Raw genomic sequence first — 20,000 nt, forward strand, 5'->3', positions numbered from 1 at the left:
ATGGCAGACCGAACTTCCCGACCTCAAATGTTGTGGGCGGGACTAAGTTCGGAATGGCACCCAGGCTAGAGGTCATCGAGTACAGTCACTTTTTTTCCCTACCGACAGTACTTGGTGACCTTGAGAGACAGAGATCTATGTGAAAAATCGCCAGAGTTTTCCTTTAAGAGATCTTCAGTGACATGAAGAACTGGGTGTAGAAGCAGAGTCTCCATTTCAAATGACCTAGTGGGATAGGAAGCAGCCCTTTCACCATGCTTTGATGAAATTCAATTGCACCATTTAACTAGTATATTATTTGAAATTTAACTATATTGTTTGGTGCTACAATGCTGTTGAGAACTGGCACACTTTGTTAACTTGGTCAATTTGGCCTGGTTTGAGTGTGTGTGCAGTTTGCAATTGGGTGTGTCTGTGTGGATAAGGTGTTTGTGCTATGTGTGTGTGTGTGTGTGTGTGTGTGTGTTTTGAGAGAGCAGACGTCACATCAGAGACAGACAGCAGATGCTCATTCAAACAGCCTCCTCCTCTGCGGCCTCCCCCGGGCGGCCGCCTCTAAACACCGCGGGCCATAGAGGCCAGAGTGTCCGGCCAGCAGCCCCTGCAACAGCCTAATCACAACAAACAGTCAAACTACAAAGACTTTTAAAAGAGAGAGAGAGAGAGAGAGAGTGTGTGTGTTTACTCTGTGTGTGAGGCTGAGTGTGTGTTGTGTATGGCTGTGTGTGTGCCCTGAGTGTGTGTGTGTGTGTGTCTAAGTGTGTGTGTGTGTGTGTGTGTGTTGTGTATGGCTGTGAGTGTGTGTGTGTGTCTGTGTGTAAGTGTGTGTGTGCGCGTGTGTGTGTGTGTGTCTCAGTGCGTGTGTCTCCGTGTGTGTGTGTGTGTGTGTGTCTCTGTGTGTGTGTGTGTGTGTGAACAGCCACCTGATCCACTGTAAGATCAGAGATTAGGCGCAGGTGGTGGTGAATTAGTGGTGGCAGACACGTTCATCTGGAGCCATAACCTTCACTCACACACACACACACACACACACACACACACACACACACACACACACACAATTGACGCACTAAGAACACCTGTGATCTCATCCATATGAGGGGCTCATTATGCTCTCCAGTTTACTTACTTCTCTTTCACCATCACTGCCCATACTTGCCTCTCTCTTTCTCTGTGTGTGTGTGTGTGTGTGTCTGGTTTTTTTCTGTTAGTTTATGTCTAAGTGTATGCTTACTGTATGTGAATGTGTGTGTAAGTATTAGGTTACGTATGTGTGTGTGTGTGTGTGTGTGTGTGTGTGTGTGTGTGTGTGTGTGTGTGTGTGTGTGTGTGTGTGTGATTGTTTGCGTGTGTGTGCATGTGTCAAGTTCACAGTGTAGCAGCATTGTGTGATACTTCTGTCCCTCAGGAGAATAGAGAGAAACACACTAGCATAGCATATTTCTAATCCACTAAAGACCGGTCCATCATGTAATTGCTTGTCATTAATTGAAACACACACACACACACACAAAACACTTCTACTATGAGATACAACTGATCTTTTGTTTGCTTGTGACAACTTCCCCATGGGAACTCATAAAAATCATAAAAGACAGACAGACACACACACACACACACACACAGTTAAAAGCCAAGGGATAAGCAGAGAGAAACAGAGAGAGAGTGAGAGAGAGAAAGAGAAAGAGAGAGAGATGAAAGAGTGAGGTATTTAAAAAAGACTGACTTTTGCCGGGGCATGGCATGTCTTTTACTGTGAGCATGTGGATGGCAGAGTGGCCCTGACAGAGGGCATTGCTCACAACCAAATGGAGCTCACATGAGGAGGGCATAGTTCACAACCAAATGGAGCTCACATGAGGGAACAAGAGGGAAGAGGGGGAACAGAAAAGAGAGGCGGAAGAGAGGTTACACAGTCTGAGGCAGAAGTCAAGCGAAAAGAAGGAGGGATAGAGAGGGAGTGATGAAAGAGAGGCACAGAAGGAAAGAATGACAACAGAGGACAGACTGAAAAGACAAAGGCCAGTAAGGGAGAGAGAGAAAGAGGGAGAGAGAGAACAAGGGAGAGAGAGAGAGAGAGAAAGAGGGGGAGAGAGAGAGAGAGAGAAAGGGGGAGGGGGTAATCAAGTGGGCATGGAATCAGTGAGTGAGAATGAGGTGAACAGAGAGATACTGAAGAGACGACTTCTTTGTACTACAGTATATATAAGTCTATCAGCTTTGGCAATAACAATGACTGTGGAACTAGGAGAGTTGAGAGAGAGAGAGAGAGAGAGAGAGAGAGAGAGAGAGAGAGAGAGAGAGAGGATACAAAGAGAGAAAAAACAAAAGTGAAACAGAAGGAGGGCAAGATAGAGAGAGAGAGAAAGAGAGAGTGGACTGGGAAAGATGGTGCGAGAGTAAAAAAGAAAGAAAATGAGATGGAAACCAAGAGGGAGAGAAAGAGAAAGAAAAGAGAGGGGGGGCAGAGAGAGAGGGAAAACCGATAGAGAGGGAAACCGAGAGAGAGAGAGAGAGAGAGAGAGAGAGAGAGAGAGAGAGAGAGAGAGACAGAGCTATTGTTCTCTTTGGGAGTGTTTGAGGTTGGCAGTCGGGTGTGTGGGGTCGCTGCCAGGGCCTTGGCTTCTGACAAACAGCATCTGTACCCGGGGTGGGGGTGGGGAGGACTTCCTCCTAGCAGAGACCAGGAGGAGGATGGGAGTAAAGCCACGGTGCAGATGATAGAATAAACAGAATGCTATTAATTGTGCTCTTTTCATCCATGGAAGCCTAGAATATGGGCCCATCCAAGTTGATTTCTAATGACAAAAGGATTCCTTTCAATGAACTCATCAGGGAACAGTGGGAAACGGGTAAAATATGTGTAACCACAACTTCTCAAACCCAACTCATAACAATAACAAATACTTCACAGTCCGCAGTGACGTAGTGGCCATAACTCAGTTCAAAGGACCAACAGCTCACAAATAACAAATTACAGAATCATACTGTTTTTAAAGCAAGGATAAAGAAGCAACAGTATTTGATGTGTACAATGTATTACTAGCATTCAGAAAACACAAGTCAGAGCAAGTACAAGATTTTATGTTCATGTCATATATGTTACCAACAAGCGTGACTTGTTAATCTAGGGGTATGATTCTCGCTTAGGGTGCGAGATAACCTGACTCTGCCAGATGGATTGCTTTGCATTTGCTCCGCATATCCATCTGGGAACTTTCCGTTGGAGAACGTTTGGGAAGGGGCAAAAATACTGGTTAGCTGATTGGATAAACCATCTGTCTATCACTACCTATGTTGGTGATAGACAGTCCAAATCAACCAATCAGATAAACGAAGCGTTCTTCTAATGGCATCTTTTAACAAACAAGTTAGGTAAGTGGCTAACGTTAATGTTTTAAAACTTACTATTGTATGTGACATGAACCTCATCAATGAAAATCCCCACCAAGTTTTCATGGTAGGCTACACGTCTGAAGAAAGCATATTCCTTCTTGTTAAGTAACTAAGATTCAGTGCTACCAAACACTAACTTGAATTGGCCGTGGAGGATGTCTGTGTCCTTCATTCCTCCCAGCTACATTGCAGAGACTCCTAGCTTCCTAGCTTCCCCAGGAATACTCAAATATTCAGATAAAAACTTCAGCGATAACTATGCTTATGTCATCCGGGGAAGTCGCGTCATACCTAAACCCACCTCAAAACCATCGCTGTGAAAATCTGAAGCTCGCAAGATCAGGATGGTCTCACAAGGCTAGGTGTGAGAGGTCCCGGGTTCAAATCCTGGACGAGCCCTTTGTTGTGTGAAATTCTGCAACTTTGGGGCAGCCGTGGCCTACTGAGGGCCGGTTCGAACCCCGACCAGTAGGAACGGCTGAAGTGCCCTTGAGCAAGGAACATAACCCCTCACTGCTCCCCGAGCGCCGCTGTTGTAGCAGGCAGCTCACTGCGTCGGGATTAGTGTGTGCTGAGACCAAATTTCGGTAACAATTTATAATAACTACACACAATTCATCATTTATTAAGCCTTTGTTACTTATTAGTTAATGGTTTGTTCATCATTAGTAATTTCTTGTTCATACATAATTTATCATCAGTAAAGCATTTGTTCACACAATTATAAATGGTTTGTTCATAGTAAATAAGCCTATCCAAAAAATATGTTTGTAAGTACATGATTTATACTTAATAAGTAATGAAACAACCACTTATAATGAAATTATTTTCTTATTATAAACCTGTTGCAAACTATAATAAAATGCTTTGTTCATCATTTGTAAAGCACTGTTCCTATGTTAATTCTCATAAAAAAAATATTTGTACACACAGTTATAAATAGTTTGTTCATAGTAAATAAGCCTATATCAAAAATATGTTTATGAATTATTGTTAATACTTACACATACACATGCACTAATGATTAGTTAGGGTGAGGATACATATTTTATAAACCACTTCCTAATACTATAATTCATGATTAACTCAGGAGTTACAAGTGGTTAGTTAATGATATTTTGTGAGCTTATCTAAAGTGAGGACTTTCTATGCCTTGCAACACATTTTCAAATGAGTTGTAAAGATTACTTTCACATTCATTCATTTAGCAGACAAGCGACATACACATGTCAATTAAATTAAAGGCCATTGACATAACAGTGAAACCCGGGAATCGAACCCCGAACTTTTCATGTAACTGCATGCTAGTCCAGCTCCTTATCCACTACACTACCTTGGCCTCAGATAGAAACCCCTACAACTATGCAAGAGTTTCTGTTTTCTTCTACTACACACTGTTATTAAACATCTGTAAACTATTATTAAATGCTATGTATTCTTCATTTGTAAAGCATTATTTCTACATTAATTCTCATCTGTAAATCATGTTTACACACAGTTAAAAATGGTTTGTTCATAGTAAACACGCATATCTATATAATATTTTTGAATCGACTGTTGTAATACCATGGGGCAGAGGTAGTGTAGTGGATATGGAGCCGGGTTAACATGCAGTAACCCATAAAGTTGGGGGTTCAAACCCCGTCTTCCAATGTAACCTTGCCCTTTACTTTCATTGACATGTGTAAGTTGCTTTGGGTGAAAGTGTCAGCTAAATGAATAAATGCAAGTGTAAACTTTATAACTCATTTGTAAATGTGTTGCAAGGCATAAAGCGTCCTCACTTTAGATGAGCTCACAAAATATCATTAACTAACCACTTGTAACTCCTGAGTTAATTACTAATTATAATATTAGGAAGTGGTTTATAAAATATGTATCCTCACCCCCCTAACTAATCATTAGTGCATGTGTATGTAACTGTTAAATAATGGACATATTACTTAATCAAAAACATACTATTGCATCATTTATTAAGTACTAACAATAATGTATAAACACATTTAAGATATAGGCTTATTTACAATGAACAAACTATTTAATAAATGATGAATTGTGTGTAGTTATTATAAAGTGTTACCAATTATTCATACCCCTGGCAAATATTGATTTAATGCTGTTTTTTTCTTAATCAATATGTTTATTCTGACTGAAAATTACACTGTCACATGCGAAACGTTTGTAAGACAATGTGGGAGAAATTAAATAAAAAAATAATTATTTTGGGAAGACAAAAAGATCAGGCAGTGTGCCAAGAGACCTGCCCCAATAGGCATCATTGGACCATTAAACCATACAATGATCCAAAACATACAGCCAAACAAGGCAAGAAATGGTTAACAGAACACAATGTCAACATTTTAGAGTGGCCCAGCCAGAGTCAAGACCTCAAGCAGTCAAAAAAGTTAGCACAAGGCCAAAGTGATGGCAAATAATCGTTCTTGCCTTAAAAACCCAGATTGCTGCTAAAATGGTGCGGTCTACAATCATTGTGGAGATACGGAGAGGCTTGGAAGGTATTATAAAAACCATTTTGAGAGCTTTGATGGCCATTTTTCATAAAAATGTTAAAAAAGAGAAAAACAATATTTTTTTGATTCCTTGTTTATACCACATTGTCTTACAATCTATTGGCATGTGGCAGTGTCATGTTCAGTCTGAACAAACATATTGGCCAAGAGAAAACATTACATCAATATTTGCCATGGATATGAATCATTTTGTTCTTAACTGTACTTCTAATAGCAATAGCATCTGCATGGTACGGACATCATTCACAGATTTCACTAAAATATTGTCAGTTACCATTTCAGTTCTGTTTGTCTGAGGTCATATTCTTGGCCCTTGTACCCTTACCATATTGACGAATATGAATTATAGGTACTATTCTGTCCTAGGGTTTTTAAACTAAGTATTGCACAGATATATTTAGTAACATGGCAGTTCACATAATTGTTAAATTGTCCTAACTGCATCTAAATATGGCGTTCTATTGTACATTTAAAATAGCAGAACATGAGCTACAGAAAGAAAACAGAAGCAGGGTGTCCGACCAAAGTTCTGCTTAAAATATTGCAAGGAATCGCACTGCACAGCATTGTGTCGCATCACATCCAGTTAGGACATTCAAATTCTAAACAAAGTAATCTGATTTTGTTGTGAACGCTCACTCGCATTGCATGCAGTTAGAACATAATTTGAAACACAGGAAATGTATTTAATTCCTCATGCTAGAGGATTCCCCACATATTGTATATACTAGGGCTGTCAAAATTACTGATTAATTTCGATTAATTAATTTGAGAAAAAATAACTGATTAAAAAAAATAGCGCAGATTAATCGATTCCATATGACCTTTGACCCCGAGCCATTCTAGTCAGGAACCATTAGACTGTAAAATGAAGGAGAGAGAAGAAAATGTGCTGCCTAGATCATTGATTGGAACATTTACTTTTAAAAAACGCCCTGATGGTGTTGATAAAAATAAAGCGTTGATTAAAATCTGGGGCCTGAAATGCCTTGTATGTGAAAAAAAAAACTTTTTCCCGAAGCAAATTTGAATTTCTTTCCCGAGCATATTAGGTCATATCATAGATTATTATGGCCATTATTTGAACAGTGAAAATAATAATAAAAGAGTTTAATGTCACTAATGCTGATTATTCCATGATTCATTTGAATTTAAATATTTAACATACTTTCACAGCAAAAATGATCTATGCAATTAATTTAGATTAATCACAGAGTATGCAATAAATTCGATAAATACATTTTTTAATCGATTGACAGCCCTAGTATATACTATACTTTAGTATATAACTAGTATCCTCACTAGTTTATTGACGGTATAGTAGTAGGAGTTTATCAAAAACTGAAAGTGGGTCGATTTAGTCTGTAGTATTTAAACAGTACATTTACATAAAGTAAACTTGGGAATTATATTCAACTGCACTGAAGTTTACTTAATAGAACTAACTTTATGTCTTTTTCGAATGCTTACTGTACCACAGAGAATCTCTGCGTTCTTAAGCATATTCATACATCGACTACTAGACATTACAATTAACCATAAAACATAACCCTACAAATGTGAAAGTCAGTCAATTCCAGGTATGTAGTTCAAAAAAAGGCAGTCATACATTTAACAAATACCTTTAACAAATACCTTTAATATATTCTATACATTTCACCCTCATGTCCACAGTGCAATGCAAGACAACTTAAGGACTAAGAATCATAAAACCTAAAAATATTTAAATATTTTACAGTTTAGGCTAAACTGCCTCCAAACTAAGTCATGTGCAACTACAGTTATTTACTAGCATGGTCTTCATTTACTGTTCTTAATCGTCTACCCTGTTAGCTCACACTCTCGCATCCAAACAAAAAGAAATCCATTGAAACCATTTTCAGGAAGAGCATAATTTACCAATACACTGCAAAAACTGCTTTTCAAAATACAAGACATAACAAATGTAAGCACACTTCTAAAACTGATAGTTCCAGTCCTTGATTGTGATTGGCTGAATTGTGTTCGATGCCGTTGTAAAATCCAGCACAAACATACACCTTGACTGCATTCCGTTCTATATTACTGTGCTACTAGCCTGGTCGTTACCATCCTACGTACTTCTGCCCTAAATTTGATTTAGGTCTGGCATGTAGTCTGGCCCAACCCTTATTATACGGCTCGCGTGTACCCAAGCCATTCAGCGAACAGTTGAGTGATGACGCGGAACTTGCCTGCCGAGTTGCTTGTAGTCCAGCAAAGCTTGTAGTTCAACAGCATAGCAACAATGGCGACGGAGGAAGAGACGCTAGAAGCAATCCGCGAAGTTGTCTCAACTGTCTAGGGCAGGGACAAGAGGCTTGTCTTGTCAATTTTTATAAATGGCAAGGATGTCGTATATCTCTCCTTCCAACTGGCTTTGGGAAAAGTTTGATTTATCAGATGGTGATAACTAAACCTAAACGCACTACAGTTTACTACATGCATCAGTACTTATGTTTTCTAATAAACATTTGCTGCTCGTTATTCTCCCCCCTTCTCTCAAATTACCTTTACAAGATCAATGCGGCAATGAGGCCTACTTAAGGAATAGAAGGTTAACTACTAGCTAGCGCTAGGCGAGGCGGTGTGTCTTAATAATAAGCCGGTTACCGAGTGGGGCTAAAGGCAAGGCTGCTGTGATTGTGCTTGACTGGGACTAGCAGTTACCGAGCTGGGCTCAAGGTAAACCGCTCCGTGTTTGACAGACTGAGGCTAGCCTGTGGCCGAGCTGGGCTCAAGGCGAGGCTACCGTGCTTGTGGACAGTAACGTTAACCAGTCACCGAGCGTTGCTCAAAGTGAGGCTGCGTTTTATGACTAACAACTATTACTTTAACCGAGCAAGCTCCAGGTTAAATAACACGTAGGTCGTCAGTACAATGCAACCGAGAGAGTAGTTTGAACAGCCCGTGGAGGACGAAGTAAGCTCTGGAGCTCCGACGAAGTCACCAGGCTGCGTAGAACAATCATCTGATAAGCGGCGAGAAGAGAGAAGAGGAAAACTGGTGTGTGACTAGAGCTGATATAATCTCGGTGACGTGACGCTTTTGGTCTACAACTCTCGGTCTGTGGCTGGCGCAACAGATATATCCACTACGAACAGACTGCCCTGGCGGCCAGGTAGCCTACAAAACTAGCTAGCGGTCTGTTTACTACTGAGAGCAGAAGTATGAAGCATAAGAGCCTGAACTCCGGCGCACAGCATAAGTCATTACCAAATGTTGCTGATTGGTTAAGGGAACTCCAATGATTTTACACCTCAAAATAAGCATCCGCCCATTACAGAGACAGATTACTATTACATTGTGCCAGACTGTATGACAAAGAAATGTAGTCACAGGCAGTAAGGACCAGGCTACTGTGCTACCATAAAGATCATAGAACTTGAAAGTTAATGTAGCTGCGTCTCGACGTTCCTTGACAACCATTCAGATAGAGGAAATATATTTCTTGGTGGAAGAATGATTATCTATGAAATAGTTACATTTCTTGTTGCTTTGCCAGGTATTTATAGCAACAGTTTTACAAAAGCAATAAGCCACTCGAGTCCATAGGTTACGCTGATTCTACAACAGCTGGGGGGGGTGTTCTCCGCTAGCGTCTTGTTAAGCAAGGTCAATATCCACAAACTCCATCTTAGACTCTAAACATAACTTTGATCAAGAAATTCACATTACAGAATATTTATACTACAGGAGTTAAAGAGGTTTCAAGTCAGCTTGACCACCAAACTGGACCCAAGTCAAGAAACAAGGAAAGACAATGTTGGTTAAGAAAATCTGGCCTTTATTGAATACAAAAATGGAGAAAGCCCATGACTGAAGGAGTGCCATTGATGTTAGCATTTTGAGGGATCACTGCAGGAGTCTACAGGAAGAAAAGCAGCTTTTTACTTACAATACAATAAACCAACACATGTTTTAAAAGAGGTTTGTCTACTGGCATTGATTTAAAAAAAAAAAAAAAAAATCCCATGTTGTGGGGAATAGTAGCCAACATGAAAATCTTCACAAATCTACAATCCACGAGTGACTTAGTATTTATCTTCCAAGACAAGCTCTGCACGTTCCTTACAGCCACAAATTGTCATGATGGAAAAGCAGTAGAAACTGCTAAAATCTTCAGACTAAAGTAAATTCAATTGCAGAGCACCAGGTCTGACAGCTGATCAAGGTTGATAATAAAATTACATTAATACAACAGGAAACATGAAAAAAGTCAAACAATTAACAGTAATGGTGATTCCATCTTGGGCAGAGGTGGTCCCATTTTGCAGGTTCAGTACAGAGGTCAACACATGATCCTCACTAACACCATCTTGTGATTCCACACAAGAAAACCATGAGGGAACAAAAGGACACGATTTTAGAACCAAACTGGGACACACACACAGCGCTTTATGCAGCAAGCCTTACCAGTTCCTACAGTGTGGGTTGATGTAGTCTGGTTTTGGGCATTCTGGGTTGTCACGGCAACCTCAGCATCTTCACTTGGACCATCTGACAACTCAAACAAAGCCACAGAAATTCTGTTTTAGACCCAAGTAGTTATAGTTTTGGAAAGATGCAAGATGTACATTAAAAAAAAACAACCTGTGGCAGTTGATGTCTGGTTTTGGGGACTTGGGGTTGAAGTTACCACATCATCTTCACTTGTCCCATCTCCTTTTCCACATAACACATGTCATTTAGTGGGGGGGGGGGGTCTATAGTCATGTACATGACCACAAATGAAAACCACAAATGCTCCTTACCAGCATCTCCAGTTTGGACAGCAGGTGTTGTCTGGTTTTGGGGACTTGGGGTTGAAGTTACCACATCATCTTCACTTGCCCCATCTTTAAGTTTCCACATAAGAGGAAGACAGAGGAAGCCAAGTCTCAAGACTAACACACAATAAATCAGACCTGCAGAAACTAAAACAAGTCTCAAAAAAAACTTTACCAGTAACATCAGGTTGTGCAGTAGCAGTCCGATTGTTGGCATTAGGAGCTGGAGTGCCTGCTTGGAAATCTTCACTTGCACCACCTTGGGAGTCCATTTAGGTTTAGACATTTAAAGTCAACAAATCCAACCTTGTAAGAACATAAGAGCATTACATTAAATACTAACCCTCAGCTTCAGTTTGGGTCTGGTTGTTGGGATTTGGTGTTGTAGAACAATCAACCTCAATATTGACGACAACAACAACATCTCTCTTTGGAAGACAGAAGACTGCTCAAAAAGAAGAGCAGAAGAAATTATTTAAATCAGGATTTTAAAAACATAATTCAACTGCCAAAAGATATTTAAACCACTCACCATTACTGAAACTAGCAATGAGAACCAACACAACAACCTTTGCTATTACTGCCATGTTGAATCACCAAAAACAACTGGAAGGGTAAGTTCAAGCAGGCATTATGGAGGCTTATAAAGGCACTACACACTTCTTCTCAATTCAGTGATAATTAGAATCACAAGGGGTCCAGGTGTGTATCGTTTAGCCATTCATGGGGCATGGCCTAACAATAATGAGGAAGGTGTAGTGTCGCAGGTGACATCTTGGACTGGCTTGGATCAATTTGGCTTTGTGTTCAGCCAGAAAGCTTTTTTAGCATAATCTAATTGAGCTACCTGAATTTGAGCTGGCCAGTATTTCTTGCAGACATTCATTTACTAAACGAGTTTGAAAGCCGTGTAAACACCTTGTCCACCCCAGCAACAACACTAAACTTAAAGAGCAATTTGCAGGTTAATTTCATAACGGAATTTATACTTCATCTTGTTTGAAAATGTCTTTATGTGTATACGAATGAATGTTTTACAAAACCTCCAGACAGAAATTCAGCCGGGTTCACATTGTAAGCGGCATGTGCTACGCTCACCGCTAGGTTGCTCTTGGTTGAGTTGATGTCCCGTGTAAAGATTTTAGTGTTGCTCGCCGCTAGGTTGCTCTTGGTTGAGTTGATGTCCCGTGTAAAGATTTTAGTGTTGCTCGCCGCTAGGTTGCTCTTGGTTGAGTTGAGTAAAGATTTTAGTGTTGCTCGCCGCCGGGCTCAGCACAAAATACCTTTGAATTACAGTGTGCCGCCGGTCTTGTCTGAAAATGTCTTTATGTGTATATGTACGAATGAATGATTTACAAAACGGACAGAAATTCAGAAGAAAGTGCGCTCATTTTACACTAGGCTCGTAAATATGCCTCTTCTGCCCAGAGTGCGTCATTACGTAGGAGAAGGAAAACGTCTTAAGCCGTGTTCACATTGTACGCTATTGCCCTTGGTTGAGTTGATGTCCTATGTAAAGATTTTAGTTGTGCTCACTGCAGGGCTCAGCGCAAAATAACTATGAATTACGGAATTACAGTGCGCCGCGGTCAAAGTTCAAAATGGTTAAACATGGTTGAGCTTTGACCGCGGCACGTGCAAGAGTGGCACAGCAGCAGAATGCAGGCCAGTTCTTGCACATGCAAGCCATTGAAAATAATGGGTTTCATAGCGCAGCGCTGCCACTTGCGCGTACAATGTGAATCTGGCTTTAAAGGTACACTATGCAGTTTTAGGTATTTTTTACTACTGTAGAGCTCCCTCTAGAGTTGCAATATATTTAAAGGCACATACTGTACACATAAACAGAAGGCTCCGCTGTTTGGTGGCTGAAGTTGGACAGTCGAGAGATCGCATGCTCTATGCTATATAACTCTATGTTTCGTGTGTTTATGTAAGGGGACCATTGTAGGCACTAGACGGATGTTTAATGGGGGCAGCTAGTTGGCAAGCTTGTGTTGTCTTTTACAGTAAAGTGACGAGTTGTCTTTTTGCGCTCATAACAGTTCTGTCTACTAGACATTACACTTGGCCATAAAATAAACATAACCCTACAAATGTGAAAGTCAGTCAATTCCAGGTGTGTAGTTCAAAAAAAGGGAGTCATGCATTTAACAAATACCTTTAATATATTCTATACATTTCACCCTCATGTCCACAGTGCAATGCAAGACAACTTAAGGACTAAGAATCATAAAACCTAAAAATATTTAAATATTTTACAGTTTAGGCTAAACTGCCTCCAAACTAAGTCAGGTGCAACTACAGTTATTTACTAGCATGGTCTTCATTTAATGTTTTTAATCTTCTACCCTGTTAGCTCACACTCTCGCATCCAAACAAAAAGAAATCCATTGAAACCATTTTCAGGAAGAGCATAATTTACCAATACACTGCAAAAACTGCTTTTCAAAATACAAGACATAACAAATGTAAGCACACTTCTAAAACTGATAGTTCCGGTCATTGATTGTGATTGGCTGAATTGTGTTCGATGCCGTTGTAAAATCCAGCACAAACATACACCTTGACCGCATTCCGTTCTACATTACTGTGCTACTAGCCTGGCCGTTACCATCCTACGTACTTCCGCCCTAAATTTGATTTAGGTCTGGCATGTAGTCTGGCCCAACCCTCATTATACAGCTCGCGTGTACCCGAGCCATTCAGCCAACAGTTGAGTGATGACGCGGAACTTGCCTGCCGAGTTGCTTGTAGTCCAGCAAAGCTTGTAGTTCAACAGCATAGCAACAATGGCGACGGAGGAAGAGGATGTCGTATATCTCTCCTTCCAACTGGCTTTGGGAAAAGTTTGATTTATCAGATGGTGATAACTAAACCTAAACGCACTACAGTGTACTACATGCATCAGTACTGTAACGTCGGCGCACAAGACATTGCATAGCGTTCTCCCGCGCAGGGCATCCTGGGATACGAGAGCGAACATTTGGGGGTTTATGTCTTTATATCTCCTTAGTTTTGGGTGTAATGTTAGCGTCTTTATTGTAACATGTTTCCCTTTTAGTTCTCCCTCGTGTGTGATCCTTTTTGTGTGGGGGGCTGCGTCCTCCCCTGTATGTGTAGTGTGTGTGTCTGCTTGACCTGCCTCGTGTGTATTGTGTTCTGTGTCTTGGTGTGTCTTAGTCTTGGTCTGTGTACTCTCGTTCTCAGCTAATAAACCTTTTGATTGGGTAACTGTGTGTGTCGCTATCAAATCGTTACAGTACTTATGTTTTCTAATAAACATTTGCTGCTCGTTATTCTCCCCCCTACTCTCAAATTACCTTTACAAAATCAATGCGGCAATGAGGCCTACTTAAGGAATGGAAGGTTAGCTACTAGCTAGCCTACCGAGCAGGGCTCAAGGCGAGTCGGTGTGTCTTAATAAGCCGGTTACCGAGTGGGGCTAAAGGCAAAGCTGCTGTGATTGTGCTTGACTGGGACTAGCGGTTACCGAGCTGGGCTCAAGGTAAACCGCTCTGTGTTTGTGTTTGACAGACTGAGGCTAGCCTGTGGCCGAGCTGGGCTTAAGGCGAGGCTACCGTGCTTGTGGACAGTAACGTTAGCCAGTCACCGAGCGTTGCTCAAGGTGAGGCTGCGTTGTTTTATGCCGAACTACTGTTACTTTAACCCTAGCAAGCTCCAGGTTAAATAACACATAGGTCGTCAGTACAACTCAGTCAGTCCAATCGAGAGAGTAGTTTGAACAGCCCGTAGAGGACGAAGTAAGCTCTGTAGCTCCGACGAAGTCACCAGGCTGCGTAGAACAATAATCGTCTGATAAGCGGCGAGAAGAGAGAAGAGGAAAACTGGCATGTGACAAGAGCTAATATAATCTCGGTGACATGACGCTTTTGGTATACAACTCTCGGTCTGTGGCTGGCGCAACAGAGATATATCCACTACGAACAGACTGCCCTGGCGGCCAGGTAGCCTACAAACTAGCCAGCGGTCTGTTTACTACGGAGCAGAAGTGTGAAGCGTAAGAGGTAAGCGTAAGAGCCTGAACTCCAGCGCACAGCATAAGTCATTACCAAATGTTGCTGATTGGTTAAGGGAACTCCAATGATTTTAAACCTCAAAATAAGCATCCGCCCATTACGGAGACAGATTATTATTACATTGTGCCAGACTGTATGACGCAGAGACGCGTGGTCACAGGCAGTAAGGACCAGGCTACTGTGCTACCATAAAGATCATAGAACTTGTTAATGTAGCTGCGTCTCGATATTGCTTGGCAACCATTCAGATAGAGGAAATATATTTCTTGGCGGAAGAAATATTATCTATGAAATCGTTACATTTCTTGTGGCTTTGCCAGGTATTTATAGCAACAGTTTTAGAAAAGCAATAAGCCACTCGAGTCCGTAGGTTACGCTGGGGTTTAGGCACTCCCGCTAGTGAGTCGTGCCTAACACCACCCCTTAGCTGTTGTAGAATCAGCGTAACCTACGGCCTTTCGGAGCTTATTGCTTAATTGTACTTAAACAAGCAAGTCTTTCTGCTAGCGTCTTGTTAAGCAAGGTCAATATCAACAAACTCCATCTTGGACTCTAAACATAACTTTGATCAAAGAAATTCAGCTTGACCACCAAACTGGACCCAAGTCAAGAAACAAGGAAAGACAATGTTGGTTAAGAAAATCTGGCCTTTATTGAATACAAAAATGGAGAAAGCCCATGACTGAAGGAGTGCCATTGATGTTAGCATTTTGAGGGATCACTGCAGGAGTCTACAGGAAGAAAAGCAGCTTTTTACTTACAATACAATAAACCATTGCTTCAACCTGGGGCTGGTTACCTGCCAGACATTGTTGTAACTACTGTTTGAGCTTATGAGCAATATACAGATTGAAATATGAACCAGGCCAGCCCACACTGTTCCATTACAGCACCATTGCTATAAAATGTTTAGGCCAAAGTGATTCCTTGTACAGCATGTTGTATAATCTACAATTCAATGACAAATGCAGAAACAGGATAAAAACACAACACTAGATTGCATTACAAAAATCATTGGCAAGCAAGACCACAATTCTATTGCTCCAATATAGGGCAAGATATTTAAATTAAAAAAAAAAAAAAAAAAAAACACACATTTTTTAAGACGTTTGTCTACTGGCATTGATTAAGAGACTTGCTGGGCAAGGAGGGACCCATACAACCAAGCCCAGTGCTCAGTTTCTGTACCATTGCATTTGTTTTTAAAACAAGACTCCCGTGTTGTGTGGAATAGTAGCCAACATGAAAATCTTCACAAATCTACAATCCACGAGTGACTTAGTATTTATCTTCCAAGACAAGCTCTGCACGTTTCTTACAGCCACAAATTGTCATGATGGAAAAGCAGTAGAAACTGCTAAAATCTTCAGCCTAAAGTAAATTCAATTGCAGAGCACCAGGTCTGACAGCTGATCAAGGTTGATAATAAAATTACATTAATACAACAGGAAACATGAAAAAAGTCAAACAATTACCAGTAATGGTGATTCCATCTTGGGCAGAGGTGGTCCCATTTTGCAGGTTCAGTACAGAGGTCAACACATGATCCTCACTAACACCATCTTGTGATTCCACACAAGAAAACCATGAGGGAACAAAAGGACACGATTTTAGAACCAAACTGGGACACACACAGCGCTTTATGCAGCAAGCCTTACCAGTTCCTACAGTGTGGGTTGATGTAGTCTGGTTTTGGGCATTCTGGGTTGTCACGGCAACCTCAGCATCTTCACTTGGACCATCTGACAACTCAAACAAAGCCACAGAAATTCTGTTTTAGACCCAAGTAGTTATAATTTTGGAAAGATGCAAGATGTACATAAAAAAAAAAAACCTGTGGCAGATGATGTCTGGTTTTGGGGACTTGGGGTTACAGTTACCACATCATCTTCACTTGTCCCATCTCCTATTCCACATAACACATGTCATTTAGTGGGGGGGGGTCTATAGTCATGTACATGACTACAAATGAAGCCACAAATGCTCCTTACCAGCATCTCCAGTTTGGACAGCAGGTGTTGTCTGGTTTTGGGGACTTGGGGTTGAAGTTACCACATCATCTTCACTTGCCCCATCTTTAGGTTTCCACATAAGAGGAAGACAGAGGAAGCCAAGTCTCAAGACTAACACACAATAAATCAGACCTGCAGAAACTAAAAACAAGTCTCAAAAAAAAAAAACTTTACCAGTAACATCAGGTTGTGCAGTAGCAGTCCGATTGTTGGCATTAGGAGCTGGAGTGCCTGCTTGGAAATCTTCACTTGCACCACCTTGGGAGTCCATTTAGGTTTAGACATTTAAAGTCAACAAATCCAACCTTGTAAGAACATAAGAGCATTACATTAAATACTAACCCTCAGCTTCAGTTTGGGTCTGGTTGTTGGGATTTGGTGTTGTAGAACCATCAACCTCAATATTGACGACAACAACAACATCTCTCTTAGGAAGACAGAAGACTGCTCAAAAAGAAGAGCAGAAGAAATTATTTAAATCAGGATTTTACAAACATAATTCAACTGCCAAAAGATACTTAAACCACTCACCATTACTGAAACTAGCAATGAGAACCAACACAACAACCTTTGCCATTACTGCCATGTTGAATCACCAAAAACAACTGGAAGGGTAAGTTCAAGCAGGCATTATGGAGGCTTATAAAGGCACTACACACTTCGTCTCAATTCAGTGATAATTAGAATCACAAGAGGTCCAGGTGTGTATCGTTTAGCCATTCATGGGGCATGGCCTAACAATAATGAGGAAGGTGTAGTGTCGCAGGTGACATCTTGGACTGGCTTGGATCAATTTGGCTTTGTGTTCAGCCAGAAAGCTTTTTTAGCATAATCTAATTGAGCTACATAATTTGAGCTGGCCAGTATTTCTTGCAGACATTCATTTACTAAACGAGTTTGAAAGCCGTGTAAACACCTTGTCCACCCCAGCAACAACACTAAACTTAAAGAGCAAATTGCAGGTTAATTTCATAACTGAATTTATACTTCATCTTGTTTGAAAATGTCTTTATGTGTATACGAATGAATGTTTTACAAAACCTACAGACAGAAATTCAGCATGTGCTACGCTCACCGCTAGGTTGCTCTTGGTTGAGTTGATGTCCCGTGTAAAGATTTTAGTGTTGCTCACCGCTAGGTTGCTCTTGGTTGAGTTGATGTCCCGTGTAAAGATTTTAGTGTTGCTCGCCGCCGGGCTCAGCACAAAATACCTTTGAATTACAGTGTGCCGCCGGTCTTTTCTGAAAATGTCTTTATGTGTGTATGTACGAATGAATGATTTACAAAACGGACAGAAATTCAGAAGAAAGTCGCTCATTTTACACTAGGCTCTCAGAATATGCCTCTTCTGCCCAGAGTGCGTCATTACGTAGGAGAAGGAAAACGCCTTAAGTGTTCACATTGTACGCTATTGCCCTTGGTTGAGTTAATGTCCTATGTAAAGATTTTAGTTGTGTTCACTGCAGGGCTCAGCGCAAAATAACTATGAATTACAGAATTACAGTGCGCCGCAACTTGAACATGTTTGATCTTTGAACTAGTTGAACATGTTTGATCTTTGACCGCGGCACGCGCAAGAGTGGCACAGCAGCAGAATGCAGGCCAGTTCTTGCACATGCAAGCCATTGAAAATAATGGGTTTCATAGCGCTAGCTAGCCACTTCTTGGCATTACAATGTAAATCTGGCTTTAAAGGTACACTATGCAGTTTTAGGTATTTTTGGCTACTGTAGCGCTCCCTCTAGAGTTGCAATATATTTAAAGGCACATACACATAAACAGAAGGCTCCACTGTTTGGTGGCTGAAGTTTGACAGTCGAGAGACCGCATGCTCTATGCTATATAACTCTATGTTTCGTGTGTTTATGTAAGGGGACCATTGTAGGCACCAGACGGATGTTTAATGGGGGCAGCTAGTTGGCAAGCTTGTGTTGTCTTTTACAGTAAAGTGATGAGTTGACTTTTTGCGCTCATAACAGTTCTGTCTGATTTGTGATTGGCAGTGATGGAAGACAGAGCTCATCTGTGCCATCTTCCTGTCATACATATGCATGCATACATACTCACACACATTCTCTCTCTCTCACACACACACACACACACACACACATACACATACACACACACACACAGACTCTCACTCTCTGGCTCTCTTGTACAAACATACAGACACACACACTCAACATTTGACACCATTCTCAAAGAGGAAGGTGACAGAAGCCCTGTGTTCAACCTGTTTACCTCCCCTACACCCTCCCCTCTCTCTCTTCTTTCTCTTTCTCTCTCTCTCTCTCTCTCTCTCTCTCAATCTCTCTCTAGCCTCATCTCTGGCTACCTTTCTCCCCTCACATCTTAAAAGACCAACATTTCCTCAACATCTGCAGTGAAGATGAAACAGAATTTCTAATTGGATGCAATCAGGCAGAGAGCTTTGGTAGCTTCTCTGCATAGTGCGCAAACACACACACACACACACCAGAATTCCATTGTGCCCCAGCGATCGAACTTTGACATCAAACAGACAGCCACAGACAGTGACAGAGAGGGAGGGAGAGAGAGACAGAGCAGAAAAGATTGAGAGAGGAACACTTGTGATTAAGACAGAGTCAAATGTGACTTGCGACTTTGTGTGCCGCGGGGAGGAACACTTTCAGAAATTTTGGCAAGCACTTCAGATTCAAAGGGGAGAGAGAGAGCAATTCAATAGAGGGGATGGAAACAAGGCTAGAAGATTCCCTGTCTTCAATCCATACATGACAGAATTGTGATCAGCCATTTTGCTTCTCTTGAAAATCTCATCCAGCAGAGAGTTCTTCTTAAAGAACTCTGTTGAGACTGTGGAGTGGTCCTCACTGGAGAGCCCTTTTAAATGGTCATTTACGATCAACGTGCAAAACGGAATCGGTGGTCTATACGGGCAGATTAACCTATGAATGGACGCATCCAGTTTTGTGTGACAAGGGAGCATATACTTAGAGATCTTAGTAGGCTTAGAGATCCAGTAGCCTGGTTAGCTCACTGTTAGCTCCAAATGATTTGGTGAGCAGCATGAGACTGCTGTTTCTGGAACAGGATAATAGACTGCCATATTCACTTCAATTAAAATAATACTTCCACTAAAGAATTGTAACATATAGAATGGATATTGACCTTTGCATGTCAACCTCATCAGGTGTCATCACGTCACATTGTATTACATCATATCTTAGTAACGCATAACGGAACGGAACGGAA

General features: G+C 41.1%; 2 protein-coding genes across 6 annotated transcripts; both read right to left on the reverse strand.

Annotated features, from left to right (window-relative positions):
* Nucleotides 1–9,711: 9,711 nt before the first annotated feature.
* Nucleotides 9,712–11,352, reverse strand: LOC125295010 (glycogen [starch] synthase-like). Of its 3 annotated transcripts, none has more exons than XM_048244125.1 (8): nucleotides 11,247–11,352; nucleotides 11,058–11,159; nucleotides 10,890–10,973; nucleotides 10,700–10,783; nucleotides 10,539–10,607; nucleotides 10,362–10,445; nucleotides 10,177–10,263; nucleotides 9,712–9,813 (listed from the first exon to the last, which is right to left on the reverse strand). In XM_048244125.1, the coding sequence occupies exons 1-8, from the start codon at nucleotides 11,299–11,301 to the stop codon at nucleotides 9,785–9,787; spliced, it is 594 nt and encodes a 197-aa protein (XP_048100082.1). In that variant the 5' UTR covers nucleotides 11,302–11,352; the 3' UTR covers nucleotides 9,712–9,784. The 3 variants fall into 3 exon arrangements, with proteins under 3 accessions (XP_048100082.1, XP_048100081.1, XP_048100083.1); XM_048244124.1 differs by having other exon boundaries at nucleotides 10,539–10,610; XM_048244126.1 differs by lacking the exon at nucleotides 10,177–10,263 and having other exon boundaries at nucleotides 10,539–10,610.
* A 4,031-nt stretch (nucleotides 11,353–15,383) lies between these two features.
* Nucleotides 15,384–17,381, reverse strand: LOC125294993 (glycogen [starch] synthase-like). 3 transcript variants are annotated; one of them, XM_048244095.1, is made up of 8 exons: nucleotides 17,298–17,381; nucleotides 17,109–17,210; nucleotides 16,941–17,024; nucleotides 16,746–16,829; nucleotides 16,589–16,657; nucleotides 16,413–16,496; nucleotides 16,230–16,316; nucleotides 15,384–15,485 (listed from the first exon to the last, which is right to left on the reverse strand). In XM_048244095.1, the coding sequence occupies exons 1-8, from the start codon at nucleotides 17,350–17,352 to the stop codon at nucleotides 15,457–15,459; spliced, it is 594 nt and encodes a 197-aa protein (XP_048100052.1). In that variant the 5' UTR covers nucleotides 17,353–17,381; the 3' UTR covers nucleotides 15,384–15,456. The 3 variants fall into 3 exon arrangements, with proteins under 3 accessions (XP_048100052.1, XP_048100051.1, XP_048100053.1); XM_048244094.1 differs by having other exon boundaries at nucleotides 16,589–16,660; XM_048244096.1 differs by lacking the exon at nucleotides 16,230–16,316 and having other exon boundaries at nucleotides 16,589–16,660.
* Nucleotides 17,382–20,000: the final 2,619 nt, after the last annotated feature.

This window comes from Alosa alosa, chromosome 5, assembly GCF_017589495.1.
Source record: "Alosa alosa isolate M-15738 ecotype Scorff River chromosome 5, AALO_Geno_1.1, whole genome shotgun sequence".
Taxonomy (NCBI): domain Eukaryota; kingdom Metazoa; phylum Chordata; class Actinopteri; order Clupeiformes; family Clupeidae; genus Alosa; species Alosa alosa.

Coding starts and splice junctions, on each gene's coding strand:
- LOC125295010 (XM_048244124.1), bottom strand. CDS start 11,301: ATGGCAGTAATAGCAAAGGTTGTTGTGTTGGTTCTCATTGCTAGTTTC. Junction 10,611..10,699: donor TGTCCAAACTGGAGATGCTG/GTAAGGAGCATT, acceptor TATGTGGAAAAG/GAGATGGGACAAGTGAAGAT. Junction 10,446..10,538: donor CCAGACATCAACTGCCACAG/GTTGTTTTTTTT, acceptor TTGAGTTGTCAG/ATGGTCCAAGTGAAGATGCT.
- LOC125294993 (XM_048244094.1), bottom strand. CDS start 17,352: ATGGCAGTAATGGCAAAGGTTGTTGTGTTGGTTCTCATTGCTAGTTTC. Junction 17,211..17,297: donor CATTGCTAGTTTCAGTAATG/GTGAGTGGTTTA, acceptor CTTTTTGAGCAG/TCTTCTGTCTTCCTAAGAGA. Junction 16,830..16,940: donor TGCACAACCTGATGTTACTG/GTAAAGTTTTTT, acceptor GGAAACCTAAAG/ATGGGGCAAGTGAAGATGAT.